Below are 17,354 nucleotides of genomic sequence, written 5' to 3'. Positions count from 1 at the left end.
TATCCTGGCTACGTTTCACATTTCTGTTTGTTACTGTCTCAGTGGCAAATGTAATCAGTGAGTTACTGCTTATATTGATTTGGTCATCTAATTACCTTCTTTTTATTGCATGGTCTCTTTGTATATGAAATTTTTCCTGTGATGTCAGGACCCATTCTACCTTTGTTGAATGCCTTATAAAATGTGGACCTCAACCATCCAACACGGAACTGGATATGAAAATTATCAGAGTGAAAAATTACAATAACAAACGTCTGACATTACAAGAAAACTTTCATATACTAAGAGCCCTCGCCATAAAAAGAAAGTAATCACTGAGCAAATCAACATAAGCAGTAACACACTGATCATATTGAGCACTAAGATAATAACAAACAGAAACATAACCTGAATAAATAATTAATGAACATTCTTCCCCCCCCCCCCCTCTGTCTCTCTATCTCTCTCTCTCTCTCTCTCTCTCTCACACACACACACACACACACACACACTCTAAATGAGACAATATCAAACCACACATACAAAGCATCAAAGATAAACACACAGTGGTAGACGGCAACACTACACACTGTAAACCCACACATGTTGAACACACAATTAAAAGTGCACGTGAAGTTTTGTAATAAATGTGTGTGAAAAAACACCAGAAATTAATTGTCTTTCATATGGGGACTGAATGAACATATTTCACAGACTACACACATGGAGTAGCAACATTGGAAATCATAACATCATACAGTATTTTAAAACAGAAGCTATTTGTGCTGTAAAAGTGGTTTCTAATCCAAAAAACATGAGAAATGTAACATAGTACCATATCTGTAACTACTACATAATGCATTTACTACATATATAAAAAGAAACATGTGCTGCAGCACACTGAAGATGCTTCACAAATAAAAGAAGAAAAAACTCATATGGCAAAAAATAAATTGTCCTTCACTTAGATACAAAGATGGAACATACCTCCATGAAGTAGATGAATTGTTTTAAAAATTTGAAATGCAAGGACCGATTGCATTATACTCTGCACCTTTCACTTGACTAACTCTCTTTTGCATCAATCAAATCCCTCTTCAGTGTTATAATCTTCTCTTTTACTTATTCTTTCATTTTCAAATCTTGGCAATGGTAATGCTCTTTCATTGTAGAGTTCAATAAATTTTTACTTGTCTCTGTTTTCAGCTGAGCATTTGCCATTCAAAAATTCTATGAATATACAGTCCCCTAGATTACACAACCTGTTTCGTTTCTGGCATCCAGATTCTATATCCACAGACATATACAGTATCCCATTAGAATACCTTTTTCTGTCCTTGTGGATAATTTAGAACAATGACACTGTTTGGATACGTAAACATCCTATCGCGTGTAAATGTTGCGCACATGGCTTTCACCTGTCACAATTCATGACATTTTTTCATTGTTGTAGCTATTTGCAACACCACTTCCTATGTACACCACAGTATACATCAGTCAACCCAAGAAATCTTTGGTAAATTGCTTCGTTGCAACTGTGACCATTAAAGTTCTATAGAAATGTTTAGCTTCACCAATTTCTGCGGAATATAAGTCATTGTTTCTTCAATGCAGTCTCTTTATGTATTTACATGTTTGTTTTTCTGTTTGAACCTTCCACTTTTTGAATTCTCCAAATACTTCAGCCTAATTTTTTTTTTAAAAAAACATAAAAGTACATATCTGCTTGCATCATCCATGATACTCAAAATAAATGTCACCTCCATAATTTTGAACGCTAATATCTCCTATGAGATCAAAATGAACAACTCCTAAAGTGGTTATTCATTTCTTTAAGTACTGTGTTACAGCTTTTGGAAACAGTCTTCGTGTCGATTTGCCCTCAAAACATTCATTAATTATTTTGGCCCTTACTGTACTTTTTCCCCACAGTCTGACAACCTCGATAGGCTTCCGTTATTTGTGTAACCAAGGGATCCTAAAAGTACTAGTAAATTGTATGTCTTCTAGACTACACACATAGGTAGGTTACTCTGTTGAGTTCCAAAAAGAATTGGACATGAACAACCACCATGGCTGAATCTTTGAGGGTAAATTCTGGGGTATCAATCTCAAATCCCTTAGGGGCAAATCAATCAATGGAAAACCCAGGATGGAATAATGACAATATTATGAAAATAATAGAGGAGACACTGAGCTGCTGACCAGCAGTCTTTTGTTGCGACTGTCTCCAACTCAGCGTCTCCTCTATAACAAATCACCTTCGACAAAGTGATGTGTTGCTACCATGTCTTTCTCCATTTGACAAACGATGGTTGAAACCTCAGAAAGTGTTTTTCATGTCAGTTAAGTAGTTGATTTCGACCTGCAGACTGTGCGCAGAATGTTTGTTTCTTTTGTGCATGAGCCCAAGTTCACATTCATGCAAGACAGGGCGACACACGCAGTCTTTCTGCATGCTGACACTTGCCTGTAGGTCAATTACACGCCCCCTTGCACTGCTGTTCTGCCTCTGAGATACACTGTGCACCATGGAAGCTAGAAGGACATGACAATATTTTGATGACATCACAGTAAATGAAGAATTTTACTACCTGAATGCGACAGCTGCAATTTTCTCAGACACACCCAGAAGGGAGTGTATAGCCATTGAGCTTACATTATTTTGGAAGTCATGGTAGCTTAGATTGCTTAAAAAGTAATGGTAATTTTCACCTCTTCTGCTTGTTTATAATTATAACAACAGATCTCTTCATTTTTTATTGTTTTCCCATTTCCTCTACCCATATCCGTCACGATATTTTCTTTTGTAGTACTAGATAGGGATAATTTTAAGGAGTTAAACAGCAATAGCAATAGATCACATCACAAGTCCTCATTTATATGAGTAACAAATGGAAGTAGGGACATGCCATCACTTTCCCAGCATTCTAATAGTACACTGTGCCTAGTAGATGAGTTAATGCGTGCGAGCAATTCTGTGGTGTCATCATAGCTGCCCTGCCAGGACAAGGCATTACTAAAAACCACTTGCGTCCTCCACTAGGACTTGTTTTGGCAGCTCAGCAGTGTGGCGGCATCCAGTGCCCAAGTAATGAGTGTGGCAGCATGGATTTAGAGTTTTTTGATGTTGAACTGATTATTAGTGAACTGAAAAAATATTCAGGGATGTGGGATGTTTATAAAGACAGAACAAAAACAAAAAAATGTGTGCTTGCTGTATATGACTTGAGCAAAAATAAGAAAAGCTACAGAATGAAACAGGTAAGCTTTTATCACTGAAAGACTAAAATGAAATTCCATATTTCAATGTTAACAGCTAAATCCTTCTTGACATTTAACAGTTTGTGGAAAATTCTCCATGTGGCTGAAAGGAATGCTGAATATGCATTCAACAGATCTTCTGGCAAAGGTATGATGATAATCGATAGTGGGCTTTTGATTAGGAACTACGGTACTGCTGCATAACATTTTGTGGTAGAAAAAAATGCTTCATTCCAATAAATATGAGAGGAAAAAATTGGTTTTTACATTCATGGTACAATTATGCAGTTTGTTATTTTGGCACAACTAGACAAACTTTGTCTTCTCAAATGAGATACCCTATGTTTTCTTCTATAGACACCAATATCAACAACAGAAATTCATAGTTTAAATCAGCTATAGTGAACGAAATTCATAGTTTAAATCAGCTATAGTGAACATAACTACACAAATAAATAAATTAGCGGCTATCCAATGTTTCAACTGGAGGGAATAGCTGCACTCATATTGGACCTTTGCCACTGATTAAATCATTAATCCTGTAGTCCAGTTGATAAAAACATATAAAGTTGAAAGTTTATATGGAAGTAATTAAGAAATTTTTGCTGTCTTTTGTCAGCTTCACGAACATTATCATAGAATTACATCCGAGATGATGTTTTGGTATCATTGGTTATTCCAACAAACATCTCTCCTTTCTTTTGAAGTAACTTTTATACCTGTACATATCCATTACGTATGCTTTCTTATCCAGCACCGAAGTGGAAATTTTGTGTCACTTCGATTCCAAGTACAAAATGCGGCGTAAATATTTGTTTGACACTTGTGTGATCTGGGCCTTATGAAATGAGAAGACTGCATACACACTCTGAAGAACTCATTTCAAAACTCTTATTTAACAAAATGTGGTCCATATTAGTTACATGGATGATGTACTACTTATAAAGATGAGTGAATAATAAACAAAACAGTGATCAAGTAACTAAGAAGATAGTTCTCTGAAGTAGAATGTCCTGCTGCTCTGATAACTCTACAAACACTTTTGACCATATTTACAATGAGTAAATCCACACTTAGAGAGCTACTATCTGTTCCTCATGCAAAATTTTCCACCATTCAATCTTAACCCTAAATCACACCACACAATCAGTTTTTTCTTTACAAATACAGAGACGACTCGTCTTTGATGTAAAGCCCCAGCTACTCCCATTACCTAGCTACAAAGAGCATCCTATTTGTTACGCACAGAAATAAATCTGATCCTCTGCCAGGTGTTGACTACCTGCTGTCATGTTCAGAAATGAGGAAATATCCTCCCTACTTATTATTCTCAGCCCTGACAAATAAATACCTCACTGCTTAAGCAACTTATGATATACTGATATTATGAGAAGGGGTGGGGTAGGGATATTGTAGTGGGGGTGGCGGACAGTGAAGTGCTAGAGGTTAGACGGAGGGGGGGGGGGGGGCAGGAGAGGTGGGGAGGGGACGGGGGAGAAGTAGTGGAAAAGGAGAGAAATAAAAAGACTGGGTGTGGTGGTGGAATGACGGCTGTGCAGTGCTGGAATGGAAACAGGGAAGGGGCTGGACGGGTGAGGACAGTGATTAATGAAGGTTGAGGCCACGAGGATTATGGGAATGTAGGATATATGGCAGGGAAATTTCCCACCTGCGCAATTCAGAAAAGCTGGTGTCTGTGGGAAGGATCCATATGCCACAGGCTGTGGAGCAGTGATTGAAATGAAGGATACCATGTTTGACAGTGTGTTAAGCCACAGCGTGGTCCACTTGTGTCTTGGTCACAGTTTGCCAGTGGCCATCAATGTGGACAGACAGCTTGTTGGTTAACATATTTACATAGAATACAGCATAGTGGTTGCAGCTTAGCTTGCAGATCAAGACTCGTTTCACAGGTAGCCCTGCCTTTGATGGAATAGATTATGTCAGTGACCGGACTGGAGTAGATGGTGATGGGAGGATGTATGAGACAGGTGTTGCTTCTAGGTCTATTACAGTAGTATGAGCCATGATGTAAGGGATTGGGAGCAGGGGTTGGGGGTTGTGTAAGGATGGACGAGTATATCGTGTAGGTTTGGTGGACAGCGGAATACCACTGTGGGAGAGATGGAAATCAGAGTGGGGCAGCACATTTCTCATTTCAGGGCACAGCGAGAGGTAGTCTAAACACTGACGGAGAATGCAATTCAGTTGCTCCAGTCCTGGGTGGTACTGAGCTACAAGAGGAATGCTCCTCTGTGGCTAGATGGTGGGACTTGGGAGGTGGTGGGAGACTGGAAAGATAAGGCTACTGTGCCTTATTGTGCAGTCGTGTGTGTGTGTGTGTGTGTTCTGTTGATGAAGGCCTTAATGACCGGAAGCTTTAATTGTGAGTGTCTTTTTTGTTCTGCCTATCTGCGACTCAGCATCTCCACTATACGGCAATTAGCAACTTTCCTTCGCATAATGTTGTTACATTCCATTGTTTGATTTATGATATATTGATGAATAATGTGTGTTGCCACACTGTTATTACTTCTTAAATTTTTGTATCACTGGACATGTATCTGTGACAAATCAAAGTGCTTCAACTGTCCCACATACTGACTCACTCACCGAACTCAGTTAAAAAAAAAAATGGTTCAAATGGTTCTGAGAACTATGGGACTCAACTTCTGAGGTCATAAACCTAACTAACCTAAGGACATCACAAACATCCATGCCCGAGGCAGGATTCGAACCTGCGACCATAGCGGTCTTGCGGTTCCAGACTGCAGTGCCTTTAACCGCACGGCCACTTCGGCCGGCGTACTCAGTTAAACATACGGCTTCTTGTGACAGTAATGTGTCACAATACTGTGCAGATTTCTATAAGATCATGAACACAAACCAAAATATAGTTCACCAATATAAAAGCTGCCAGCAAATTATGCACATTTAGCCAGCTGTATGCAGAAGGTCCGTTCACCTCAGCAACAGTTTCACAATCTGTGCCCACTGGATCAAGACCCCCCCCCCCCCCCTCCTCTCTCTCTCTCTCTCTCTCTCTCTCTCTCTCTCCTCTCTCTCTCTCTCTCTCAACACTAACTTTTCTGAACTGCTTAGATAATAAACTTCCCTCTGCTGAACACGTCCCTGAGTCTTACAACACCGATAACTTCAATCTCTGCTAGTCCTTGCCCTCCAGTATTCTATGTCATTTGCTCTTGTCCCTGCCACTGGAAAAGAATACGAAAAAAAGCACCACATTCCTAACACTGAATATGTCTAACACTCGACTTGACACATGTGACTCGTCCAGTAAGTGCAAAGTCATTTTCTACTGTTTGTAACTGCAGTTCCAGTTCGTCTCCTTAATGTGCTTTTCTATTGCCATTCTTTCCTACTTGGTCTTCCTTTCTTTTCTTTAGAAATAACTAAATAAATAAATAAAAGTCCTCTTACATCATGCTCCAAAAATTTGTGTTGTCTCCCTGTTCCCTACTTCACATATATTTTTTGCTTATGTTCCACTTGCCATAAAGTTATTATATCACATGTTCTTTTCAGTTCATAGAAAAGTGTTATTTACTTTTGGTTTTCCATACTAGGGACTATTATTATGAAAATTCATTATATTAACATGTATGAAGCTCAAAACTTAATGTATTACTAACCTCTAGATACATGTTTCCATGCAGCTCTGACAAGGCACGTTTTGGGAGACCGCTTCGCAAATGCAAGCCATCACAGTTTTGGGACACAACATATTTCAAAATACCTACACGATGCAGTTCAAATAGTGCCATATGAGCTAGTGTTGGTTCTGCCTTTGTCAAGTCATGGTGGCTAATGAGAAGGAAAAACACAGAAGTACACAGGTACATTAAACTTCAATAAACACAGTAATTCCACTGTATGATGAATTATTTCATTAGTCTCTCTCTCTCTCAAACACACACACACACACACACACACACACACACACACAGTATATCTGATAACATAACATACAAAAAATTAATATACTCAACAAACAGGATATTTTTCCAATTATTTTCATCCGTAACATTTCTGAGGGAAAACAACGCTTCACAAACACAACCCACAAACAGAAGTTAATTTCATTTATCATAATCTATGTTTTTCAAAACCAAAGTTGTGTATGTCATTAATGAAACACACAGCACCAGCTACTTTTCCCACGTGTACCAGAAAAAATGTAACTGGTACAATATTTCAGTACGTGAATTACAATGACATCAGTACAGCATAAAATAAAATGTTGAATCGTTAGAGCTCTAATGAGAAATACAATTACCTTCCTCCCAAAGATTACATAAGGTAGCTCAATCATATCAGCAAATTTTGCCTTTAGAGGCCTACACGCAACTACAAGAGGAAATGAACCAGTCAGTCATGACTGGAAGACAGCGAGGGGGATGTTTATCAATTGTGTAAAACATTGACCTAATAGAACTACAGTCTAGGAATTCTGATGGTTCAGGCCTTCAATCATTTTACTCCTGTGAGAATTTGGACATGTTGACAGACATTACATTTGTTGGATATTTCAACTCATCCTTGAGTTAATTACTGAATATAGCGATCCAAATCAATGTGCCCACATCTCTGACTAGTCATCTTCTCGTGCAGGAGTAGCCAAGGTCTGTGTGGCCTCCAATTGATATGCTGCTGCCTACTTATTTGTCAAATGGATGGCCGATGCAATGCTCTTCAATTTGAGAGATCATAAAAACTCAAAATCTGATGCCTAGAGAAAACAGAACCTCCTTAAGAATAGTGGTTCTAACTGCCCTTTGATCAAGTTCACAAGGTTTAATAAACTGTAAAGACTTTTCTGTCATGTTATGTTGGCTAATGTCACATGTATTACAACCCATGTCATGCAAAAGGCACTTATCTGCAGAGTGCCAGAGTGATAGGGAAGCACAGAGGGGATCAGGTTTGTATTAAGCGTGGTGGTAGAGAATGGGCAAACGAAGTCCAGGTTGCCAGACTGTGTTTCTGTGGACAACAATCAGGTTCATTTGCCTACAGCACATCGCATTATACGTTCAAATCTATGAGAAGAATAATAAATTTGAAAACAAATTTTGACTGTCTAGACTGTCCATGAACCATGGACCTTGCCGTTAGTGGGGAGGCTTGCGTGCCTCAGCAATACAGATAGCCGTACCGTAGGTGCAACCACAACGGAGGGGTATCTGTTGAGAGGCCAGACAAACGTGTGGCTCCTGAAGAGGGGCAGCAGCCTTTTCAGTAGTTGCAAGGGCAACAGTCTGGATGATTGACTGATCTGGCCTTGTAACAATTACCAAAACGGCCTTGCTGTGCTGGTACTGCGAACGGCTGAAAGCAAGGGGAAACTACGGCCGCAATTTTTCCTGAGGGCATGCAGCTTTACTCTATGATTAAATGATGATGGCGTCCTCTTGGGTAAAATATTCCGGAGCTAAAATAGTCCCCCATTCGGATCTCCGGGCGGGGACTACTCAAGAGGATGTCGTTATCAGGAGAAAGAAAACTGGCGTTCTACGGATCGGAGTGTGGAATGTCAGATACCTTAATCGGGCAGGTAGGTTAGAAAATTTAAAAAGGGAAATGGATAGGTTGAAGATAGATATAGTGGGAATCAGTGAAGTTCGGTGGCAGGAGCAACAAGACTTCTGGTCAGGTGACTACAGGGTTATAAACACAAAATCAAATAGGGGTAATGCAGGAGTAGGCTTAATAATGAATAGGAAAATAGGAATGCGGGTAAGCTACTACAAACAGCATAGTGAACACATTATTGTGGCCAAGATAGATACGAAGCCCACACCTACTACAGTAATACAAGTTTATATGCCAACTAGCGCTGCAGGTGACGAAGAAATTAAAGAAATGTATGATGAAATAAAAGAAATTATTCAGATAGTGAAGGGTGACGAAAATTTAATAGTCATGGGTGACTGGAATTCGGTAGTAGGAAAAGGGAGAGAAGGAAACGTAGTAGGTGAATATGGATTGGGGCTAATAAATGAAAGAGGAAGTCGCCTGGTAGAATTTTGCACAGAGCATAACTTAATCATAGCTAACACTTGGTTCAAGAATCATAAAAGAAGGCTGTATACATGGAAGAAGCCTGGAGATACTGACAGGTTTCAGACAGATTATATAATGGTAAGACAGAGATTTAGGAACCAGGTTTTAAATTGTAAGACATTTACAGGGCCAGATGTGGACTCTGACCACAATCTATTGGTTATGACCTGCAGATTAAAACTGAAGAAACTGCAAAAAGGTGGGAATTTAAGGAGATGGGACCTGGATAAACTGAAAGAACCAGAGGTTGTACAGAGTTTCAGGGAGAGCATAAGGGAACAATTGACAGGAATGGGGGAAAGAAATACAGTAGAAGAAGAATGGGTAGCTTTGAGGGATGAAGTAGTGAGGGCAGCAGAGGATCAAGTAGATAAAAAGACGAGGGCTAGTAGAAATCCTTGGGTAACAGAAGAAATATTTAATTTAATTGATGAAAGGAGAAGATATAAAAATGCAGTAAATGAAGCAAGCAAAAAGGAATACAAATGTCTCAAAAATGAGATCGACAGGAAGTGCAAAATGGCTAAGCAGGGATGGCTAGAGGACAAATGTAAGGATGTAGAGGCTTATCTCACTAGGGGTAAGATAGATACTGCCTACAGAAAAATTAAAGAGACCTTTGGAGAAATGCGAACCACTTGTATGAATATCAAGAGCTCAGATGGAAACCCAGTTCTAAGCAAAGAAGGGAAAGCAGAAAGGTGGAAGGAGTATATAGAGGGTCTATAAAAGGGCGATGTACTTGAGGACAATATTATGGAAATGGAAGAGGATGTAGATGAAGATGAAATGGGAGATACGATACTGCGTAAAGAGTTTGACAGAGCACTGAAAGACCTGAGTCGAAACAAGGCCCCTGGAGTAGACAACATTCCATTGGAACTACTGACAGCCTTGGGAGAGCCAGTCCTGACAAAACTCTACCATCTGGTGAGCAAGATGTATGAGACAGGGGAAATTCCCACAGACTTCAAGAAGAATGTAATAATTCCAATCCCAAAGAAATCAGGTGTTGACAAATGTGAAAATTACCGAACTATCAGTTTAATAAGTCACAGTTGCAAAATACTAACACGAATTCTTTACAGACGAATGGAAAAACTAGAAGCCAACCTCGGGGAAGAGCAGTTTGGATTCCATAGAAATGTTGGAACACGTGAGGCAATACTGACCCTACGACTTATCTTAGAAGCTAGATTAAGGAAGGGCAAACCTACGTTTCAAGCATTCGTAGACTTAGAGAAAGCTTTTGACAATGTTGACTGGAATACTCTCTTTCAAATTATGAAGGTGGCGGGGGTAAAATACAGGGAGCAAAAGGCTATTTACAATTTGTACAGGAACCAGATGGCAGTTATAAGAGTCGAGGGACATGAAAGGGAAGCAGTGGTTGGGAAGGGACTGAGACAGGGTTGTAGTCTCTCCCCGATGTTATTCAATCTGTATATTGAGCAAGCAGTGAAGGAAACAAAAGAAAAATTCGGAGTAGGTATTAAAATTCATGGAGAAGAAATAAAAACTTTGAGGTTCGCCGATGACATTGTAATTCTGTCAGAGACAGCAAAGGACTTGGAAGAGCAGTTGAATGGAATGGATAGTGTCTTGAAAGGAGGATATAAGATGAACATCAACAAAAGCAAATGAGGATAATGGAATGTAGTCGAATTAAGTCGAGTGATGCTGAGGGAATTAGATTAGGAAATGACACACTTAAAGTAGTATAGGAGTTTTCTTATTTGGGGAGCAAAATAACTGATGATGGTCAAAGTAGAGAGGATATAAAATGTAGACTGGCAATGGCAAGGAAAGCGTTTCTGAAGAAGAGAAATTTGTTAACATCGAGTATAGATTTAAGTGTCAGGAAGTCATTTCTGAAAGTATTTGTATGGAGTGTAGCCATGTATGGAAGTGAAACATGGACGGTAAATAGTTTGGACAAGAAGAGAATAGAAGCTTTCGAAATGTGGTGCTACAGAAGAATGCTGAAGATTAGATGGGTGGATCACAAAACTAATGAGGAAGTATTGAATAGGATTGGGGAGAAGAGACGTTTGTGGCACAACTTGACCAGAAGAAGGGATCGGTTGGTAGGACTTGTTCTGAGGCATCAAGGGATCACCAATTTAGTATTGGAGGGCAGCGTGGAGGGTAAAAATCGTAGAGGGAGACCAAGAGATGAATACACTAACCAGATTCAGAAGGGTGTAGGTTGCAGTAGGTACTGGGAGATGAAGAAGCTTGCACAGGATAGAGTAGCATGGAGAGCTGCATCAAACCAGTCTCAGGACTGAAGACCACAACAACAACAACAACAACAACAACAGATGAGATTCATGCTGATTATGTGCATCTGCTGGTCCACAGTATTGAACAATTTTCCTCAAAAAGGCGATTGTTTAACAGTAAGGTCATCGAAACTGGTTACGAACACTACAGCATAAATTAACTCATTTGACATTACTGAGAGAGACTGCATTTATGGTCCATAGAACAAGAAAGCAATTCTTTGAGTTACTTGAGGGAATGCTGCCCCATAATGTTGAAAACCAGCAACGTCTCGATAGGTAACCCTCACTGTCATTTTAAGACATTTTCCAATTTGTGCCTTGAGAGTGATACAAGGTTACCTGTTGAAATATTGGAGTTTTCTGTGAATTCACCCAGCTGCATTATTAGAGTGTAGTACACACGTTGGAAAGGCCTAAATTTCACAACTATCTACCTAACTAGCAAATTTGCTGCAATCTGTTAAAAATTACAGTCATGTCACTCAGAACAAGTGAATGTCTGCACACATCTTAGGGTACAAAATCCCAGCCAATAGAGGCTGAAGTCTCATACACTATTTACACAACTAATATGGTGACAAACAAAACAGTTTTTAAGCCAAGAGCCTTTAAAATCACCAACTTTTGTTACCTTACTTTGGAACAAAGTCTACACCGTAATAACATTGTCACTGCTATTTGAATCTGTCTCCAAAGTACGTGATTGCAAATTTATGATTATAGGTTCAAGGCTCCCTCCATCTTCACCTCCCAATCAAAGTCCTCTTCCTTAAAGCTTTTCAACGGGCTACATGGAATCTGCCCACACTGAAGGGGAGATGATGTCTATTGTTTCGTGTTCAAGCATCTGTTATCTTGAATGTTTTGTTCTTTACCATCATATACCTTTTAACCTGCACCCAAATTAATTCAATCATATACCTTTTAACCTGCACCCAAATTAATTAAATCAGATTATACTGGCAGTGGTATGGTGGCCAACTCAAAATTGTATGACAACATTCAAGTGCTAGTAAATCAAGTTCATATGCATTGTTGTGGGACTTGTATAAATTAATGAGCTAAAGGAGTTCAGCATGAGTTCAATTGTATAATAGAACAGAATGTTTTTAATTTTAAGCCAGAGCACAGTAGCCACTTTTCTGTTGTTTGACTTAGTATTCTCTCTGTAAGAGCTGGTGCTGTCCACTACAATTACCGTCGACTTTGGTTCAGGTATGGCACGAATTGCTCAGTGAACCACTTATTGAAACTGACAGCATTCATTTCCAAATGGTAATCACTGCCATTTTTCTTGACTAAATACTTGCTTTCTCTCAGGGACAAAATCAGGGCAAGAGCCATTGAGCAAAGTTATTATCTGGGACTTTTTCCTATGAGAAATTCAAAATTGCTAGTAAGATCACTCTTTTCCAGCAGTTTTCCTAGAGTAATTGTGATTCACAAATTTTTGATTAAGATAATTTATAGTGAATCTCTCACAAAGTCTCAAGCAACTGAAAAAAAGCACAGGCGACTTCTGTATATGAAGGGTAAAGGAATGGACCTGTAAAATTACAGACCAATACCCTTAACATTGGTTTACTGCAGAACTCTTGAGTACATTCTGAGTGTGAATATAATAAATTTTCTCAAGACCGAGAAGCTTTTGTCCATGAATCAGCACGGTTTTAGAAAGCATTACTCGTGTAAAATTCAGCTTGTTCTTTTCTCACATGATATAAGCGAATTAACAGTTTAGTGAAAGTGAACAGTTCAGATTTAACAGTTCAGATTTCTACGCATTCAGGTAAATAGTAAAATGTTGTGGAAAGCCCACAATCAGGATCTTGTACAAAGACTTAATGCTGCCATTTTTATTATTTGAACAGTATGTGAAGTAAGTGATAGCTTGATACAAAAATTAGTCTACTTTGCTTATTTTCATTCGTTTAAGTCATATGGTATTATATTTTGGTTTAACTCTTCCCATTCTAAAAGGATATTTTTGGCTCAGAAATGGGTGGTTCAGGCTATAAGTAGTGTAAGTTTGCGAACCTCTTGTCAACCCCTGTTCACTAGTCTGGGTTATTTTGACATTAGCCTCTCAATATATATATATTCTTTACTGTCATTTCTTGTTAACAATATCAGCTTATTCCCAAGAATAAGCAGCTTTCACTCAGTTAATATTCAGCAGAAATCCAACCTGCATTTGGATCGGACTTCCTTAAATCTTGTGCAATATACTGCTGTATCCATTTTCAATAAGCTATCACAAGTATTCAAAACTCTAAGCAGTAATCCACGCGCTTCCAAATCAAAACTGAAGAGTTTCCTCATGGATCACACCTTCTATTCTGTTGAGTTCCTTGAAAAATTAAGCTGATTCTTATGTTATATTGTTAACTGTGTTTACTTAAAATTATGGCTTGACTTTTTTTTGGGTTGATAAACATTTTATTTTTATCTGTTATTACTTTTATGTTGTAATTTCATGTACTGACACATTCCATGACCTAGGAGATTTGATCCTCAATTTGGTCCTACATAACTTGACGTGTAAATAAAAATAATAAAAAAACTATGGATGAAGGGCAACAGGCAGATTCCACATTCCTATATTTCTGAAAAGCATTTGACATGATGCCCAACTGAAAGACTGTTAATGAAGGTATGAGCATACATGTTGGATTAGAGACAAGGGTATCATTATGAGTGCCTCAGGGAAGTGTGATAGGACCGCTATTATTTTCTATATACATGAATGATCTGGAGGACAGAATGATCAGCAGTCTGTGGCTGATTGCTGATGATGCTGTGGTGTATGAGAAGATGTCCAAGTTGAGTGACTGTAGGACGATACAAGACGACTTGGACAAAATTTCAAGTTGTTGTGATGAATGACAGGTAGCTCTAAATATAGAAAAATGTAAGTTAATGCAGATAAGTAGGACAAACAAACCTGTAATGTTAGGATACAGCATTAGTAGTGTCCTGCTTGACACAGTCACATTGTTTAAATATCTGGATGCAACATCGCAAAGTGATATGAGACTGAATGAGCATGTGAGCATTGTGATAGGGAAGGGGAATGACTGACTTTGGTTTATTGGGAGAATTTTGTATAAGTATGTTTCACCTGTAAAAGGGATCACACACAGGACACTAGTGCAATGTATTCTTGAGTACTGCTCAAGTGTTTGGGATCTGCACTAGGTCAGATTAAAGGAAGACGGCAAAGCAATTCAGAGGCAGGCTGCTAGATTTGTTACTGGTAGGTTCAAACATCATGCATTACTCAGATGTTTTGGGAACTCTAATGGGAATCCCTGGAAAGAAGGTGACATTCTTTTCGAGGAACACTACTGAGAGAACTGTGAGAACCGGCATTTGAAGCTGAATGCAAAATGGTTCTACTGTCACCGAGTACATTTGGAGTAAGGACCAAGAAGATAAGATACGAGAAATTTGATCTCATACGGAGGTGTATGGACAGTCTTTTTCCCTATCTGTTTGTGAGTAGAACATGAAAGGAAATGACTAATAGTGAAACAGGATACTATCCTCCACACATCATATGGTGGCTTGTGGAGTATGTATGTACACGTCAATGTAGAAGTAGATACCATAGTTTTGGATTGGCTCTCACCTGAACACGGTACAAATTACTTTTTAGACTGACCCAGATGCTGCAAGCAACCGAAAAAATGATCACAGGCAACTTTTGTTCAGAAGCAGATTAACTCACAGATCCAAATCCGGGCTGTTTAAGATTTAGGTGGAAGTGACTGGATTTGGGCTTCCTCAAGTACTGCTTGTATTTTTATTACCATTGAGCATACAGATCCTCATTTGGCTTCTTCTCCTGAATTATTTCAAAAAGCTTAGGTCATATTTAGGTTTAATAAACTATATTTACTACCTTATCTTGAAGTGTATTGTTGGTATAATGTCCACTTTATTTGAAGACAGTGGATATCATTTTATGCCTTCAATCTTTGCTTTCTCCAGTTTGGATGAGGAGGTGCATGTCCGCCACTTAATTTCCGAGTCCAGTCTTGTTTCATCATCACATTATTGATCTACACAAGCAAAACCAATGAAAAATCTGAAACTTCCTGAAAGTTTAAAAAAACAGAATATCGGCCATGTACTTGTATGAAAATGAGAACTCTCTTGTCAGAATTTCAACTGCTGAGCCCTCTACTTATGGGTGAAGTGATCAATATTCACAAACTGTCAATCACCTCTGCCTGAAGACTCCAGTGTGAATTATTTGAGACAATTCCTGATGAAATACCAAGACTACACTGTAGGTGTCAGTCTGAGTACAAACTAATTTTCATGAATAGTAGCTGTTGCTGTGCATTCTGACAGGAGTTTGCCTTCAAGCATTATTCCATCACTTCAGTCTGCTTCGTGCATTAGTGTGCATGTTTTGAATGTTTTATACACATTTGTTTATGGCTATATTGTTCTTATAGTATTTGTAATGGTGACATAAAATAATAGAACCAAGAGTTACGCCAACAAACTAACGTTCTAGTGTTCTGCACTTATAACTTCCCGAAAATAGTGCGGGACAAAGACAAGATGTGCCCATATGGCGCCAACTCAAATGTTACCAATTGCCAGGAAAGAGCTGTTGAAGTGTGGGATGTCAGAATCTTGCAACAGATACCTAGTGAAAATCTTTTAAAGTGCCAGGGAAGCAACACAATGTAAAAAAGAAGCAAGTCACCTAGATGACTTTGCTTATAGTCCTCAGTCCACACAATGGTGCCAATGGTTGGTTGGTTGGTTGGTTGGTTTAAAAGAGCGGTAAAGGGACCAAACTAAGAGGTCATCTGTCACTTGTTCCTAATAAGACAATGCCACAAGTGTGAGAATAAAAAAAACGAGATTGACAACGCAAAACAGAATGAAAGGAAAAATCACAAGAACACTGAACACAAATAAAACGTAAACCTAAATCAGCCGATGAGGCGTTGTCAGATAAAACTAGCGGCAACGAGTCCGGTAACCCAAGATTTTATCGCTGGGCAGTCAATGTGGGACAGAGCACCAGAATATGGGTCACTGTCAACCGGGTGCTGCACTGACACTCAGATGGGTCTTCACGGCACACGAGGTAACCGTGGGTCGCTCGAGCATGGCCAATGCGGAGCCAGCAGAGGACGACTGATTCCCTGCGAGAGGCCTGCACGGAAGTCTTCCACACGTTCGCAGTCTCCTTAATGACACACAGTTATTGTGTGTACTGTTATGTCATTCCATCTCCCAAAGCCGAAAAACTACGGCGTATGTCAGAACGCAGGTCACATTCAGAGATGCCCATCTCCAGAAGCGGTTTCTGCGTAGCCCGTTTGGCCAGCCTGTCGGCAAGTTTGTTGCCTGGGGTGTCGACGAGTCCCGGGGTCCACCCAAACACCACTGAACAATGGGACTGGTTGATAGCTTGTAGGCTGCTGAAGGAGACAGTACACAAAAGAGACGATTCCCCGGAGCACGGACAGATATGCTGAAGTGCACGAGAGATGGGCACCAGTTCTGCAGTGAATAAACTGCAGCCATTGGGCAAGGAATGCTGTTCAAAATGGCCTCTGTGGACGTAGGTGAAGCCAACACGATCATCAGCCATCGAGCCGTCAGTGTAAACCACTTCAGAGCCCCGGAACACGTCAAGAATAGAGAGGAAGTGACAGTTGAGAGCGGCAGGAGTAACTGAGTCCTTACGGCCACGCTGAAGGTCCGGAC

The 17,354-nt window shown here is 39.5% G+C and overlaps 1 protein-coding gene across 1 annotated transcript in view; it reads right to left on the bottom strand.

The window, feature by feature from the left end:
• Positions 1-17,354, bottom strand: part of LOC126161298 (uncharacterized) — a 211,512-nt gene that overhangs the window by 86,023 nt on the left and 108,135 nt on the right. Inside the window, exon 4 of the mRNA XM_049917042.1 lies at positions 6,897-7,068. Within this exon, the coding sequence (XP_049772999.1) occupies positions 6,897-7,068 (172 nt within the window). The remainder of the gene's footprint in view (positions 1-6,896; positions 7,069-17,354) is intronic.

Source organism: Schistocerca cancellata, chromosome 2 (genome assembly GCF_023864275.1).
Source record: "Schistocerca cancellata isolate TAMUIC-IGC-003103 chromosome 2, iqSchCanc2.1, whole genome shotgun sequence".
Classification (NCBI taxonomy): Eukaryota; Metazoa; Arthropoda; class Insecta; order Orthoptera; family Acrididae; genus Schistocerca; species Schistocerca cancellata.
Note: the sequence above shows the minus strand (reverse complement) of the source record. Positions and strands in the feature narration are given on the sequence as shown.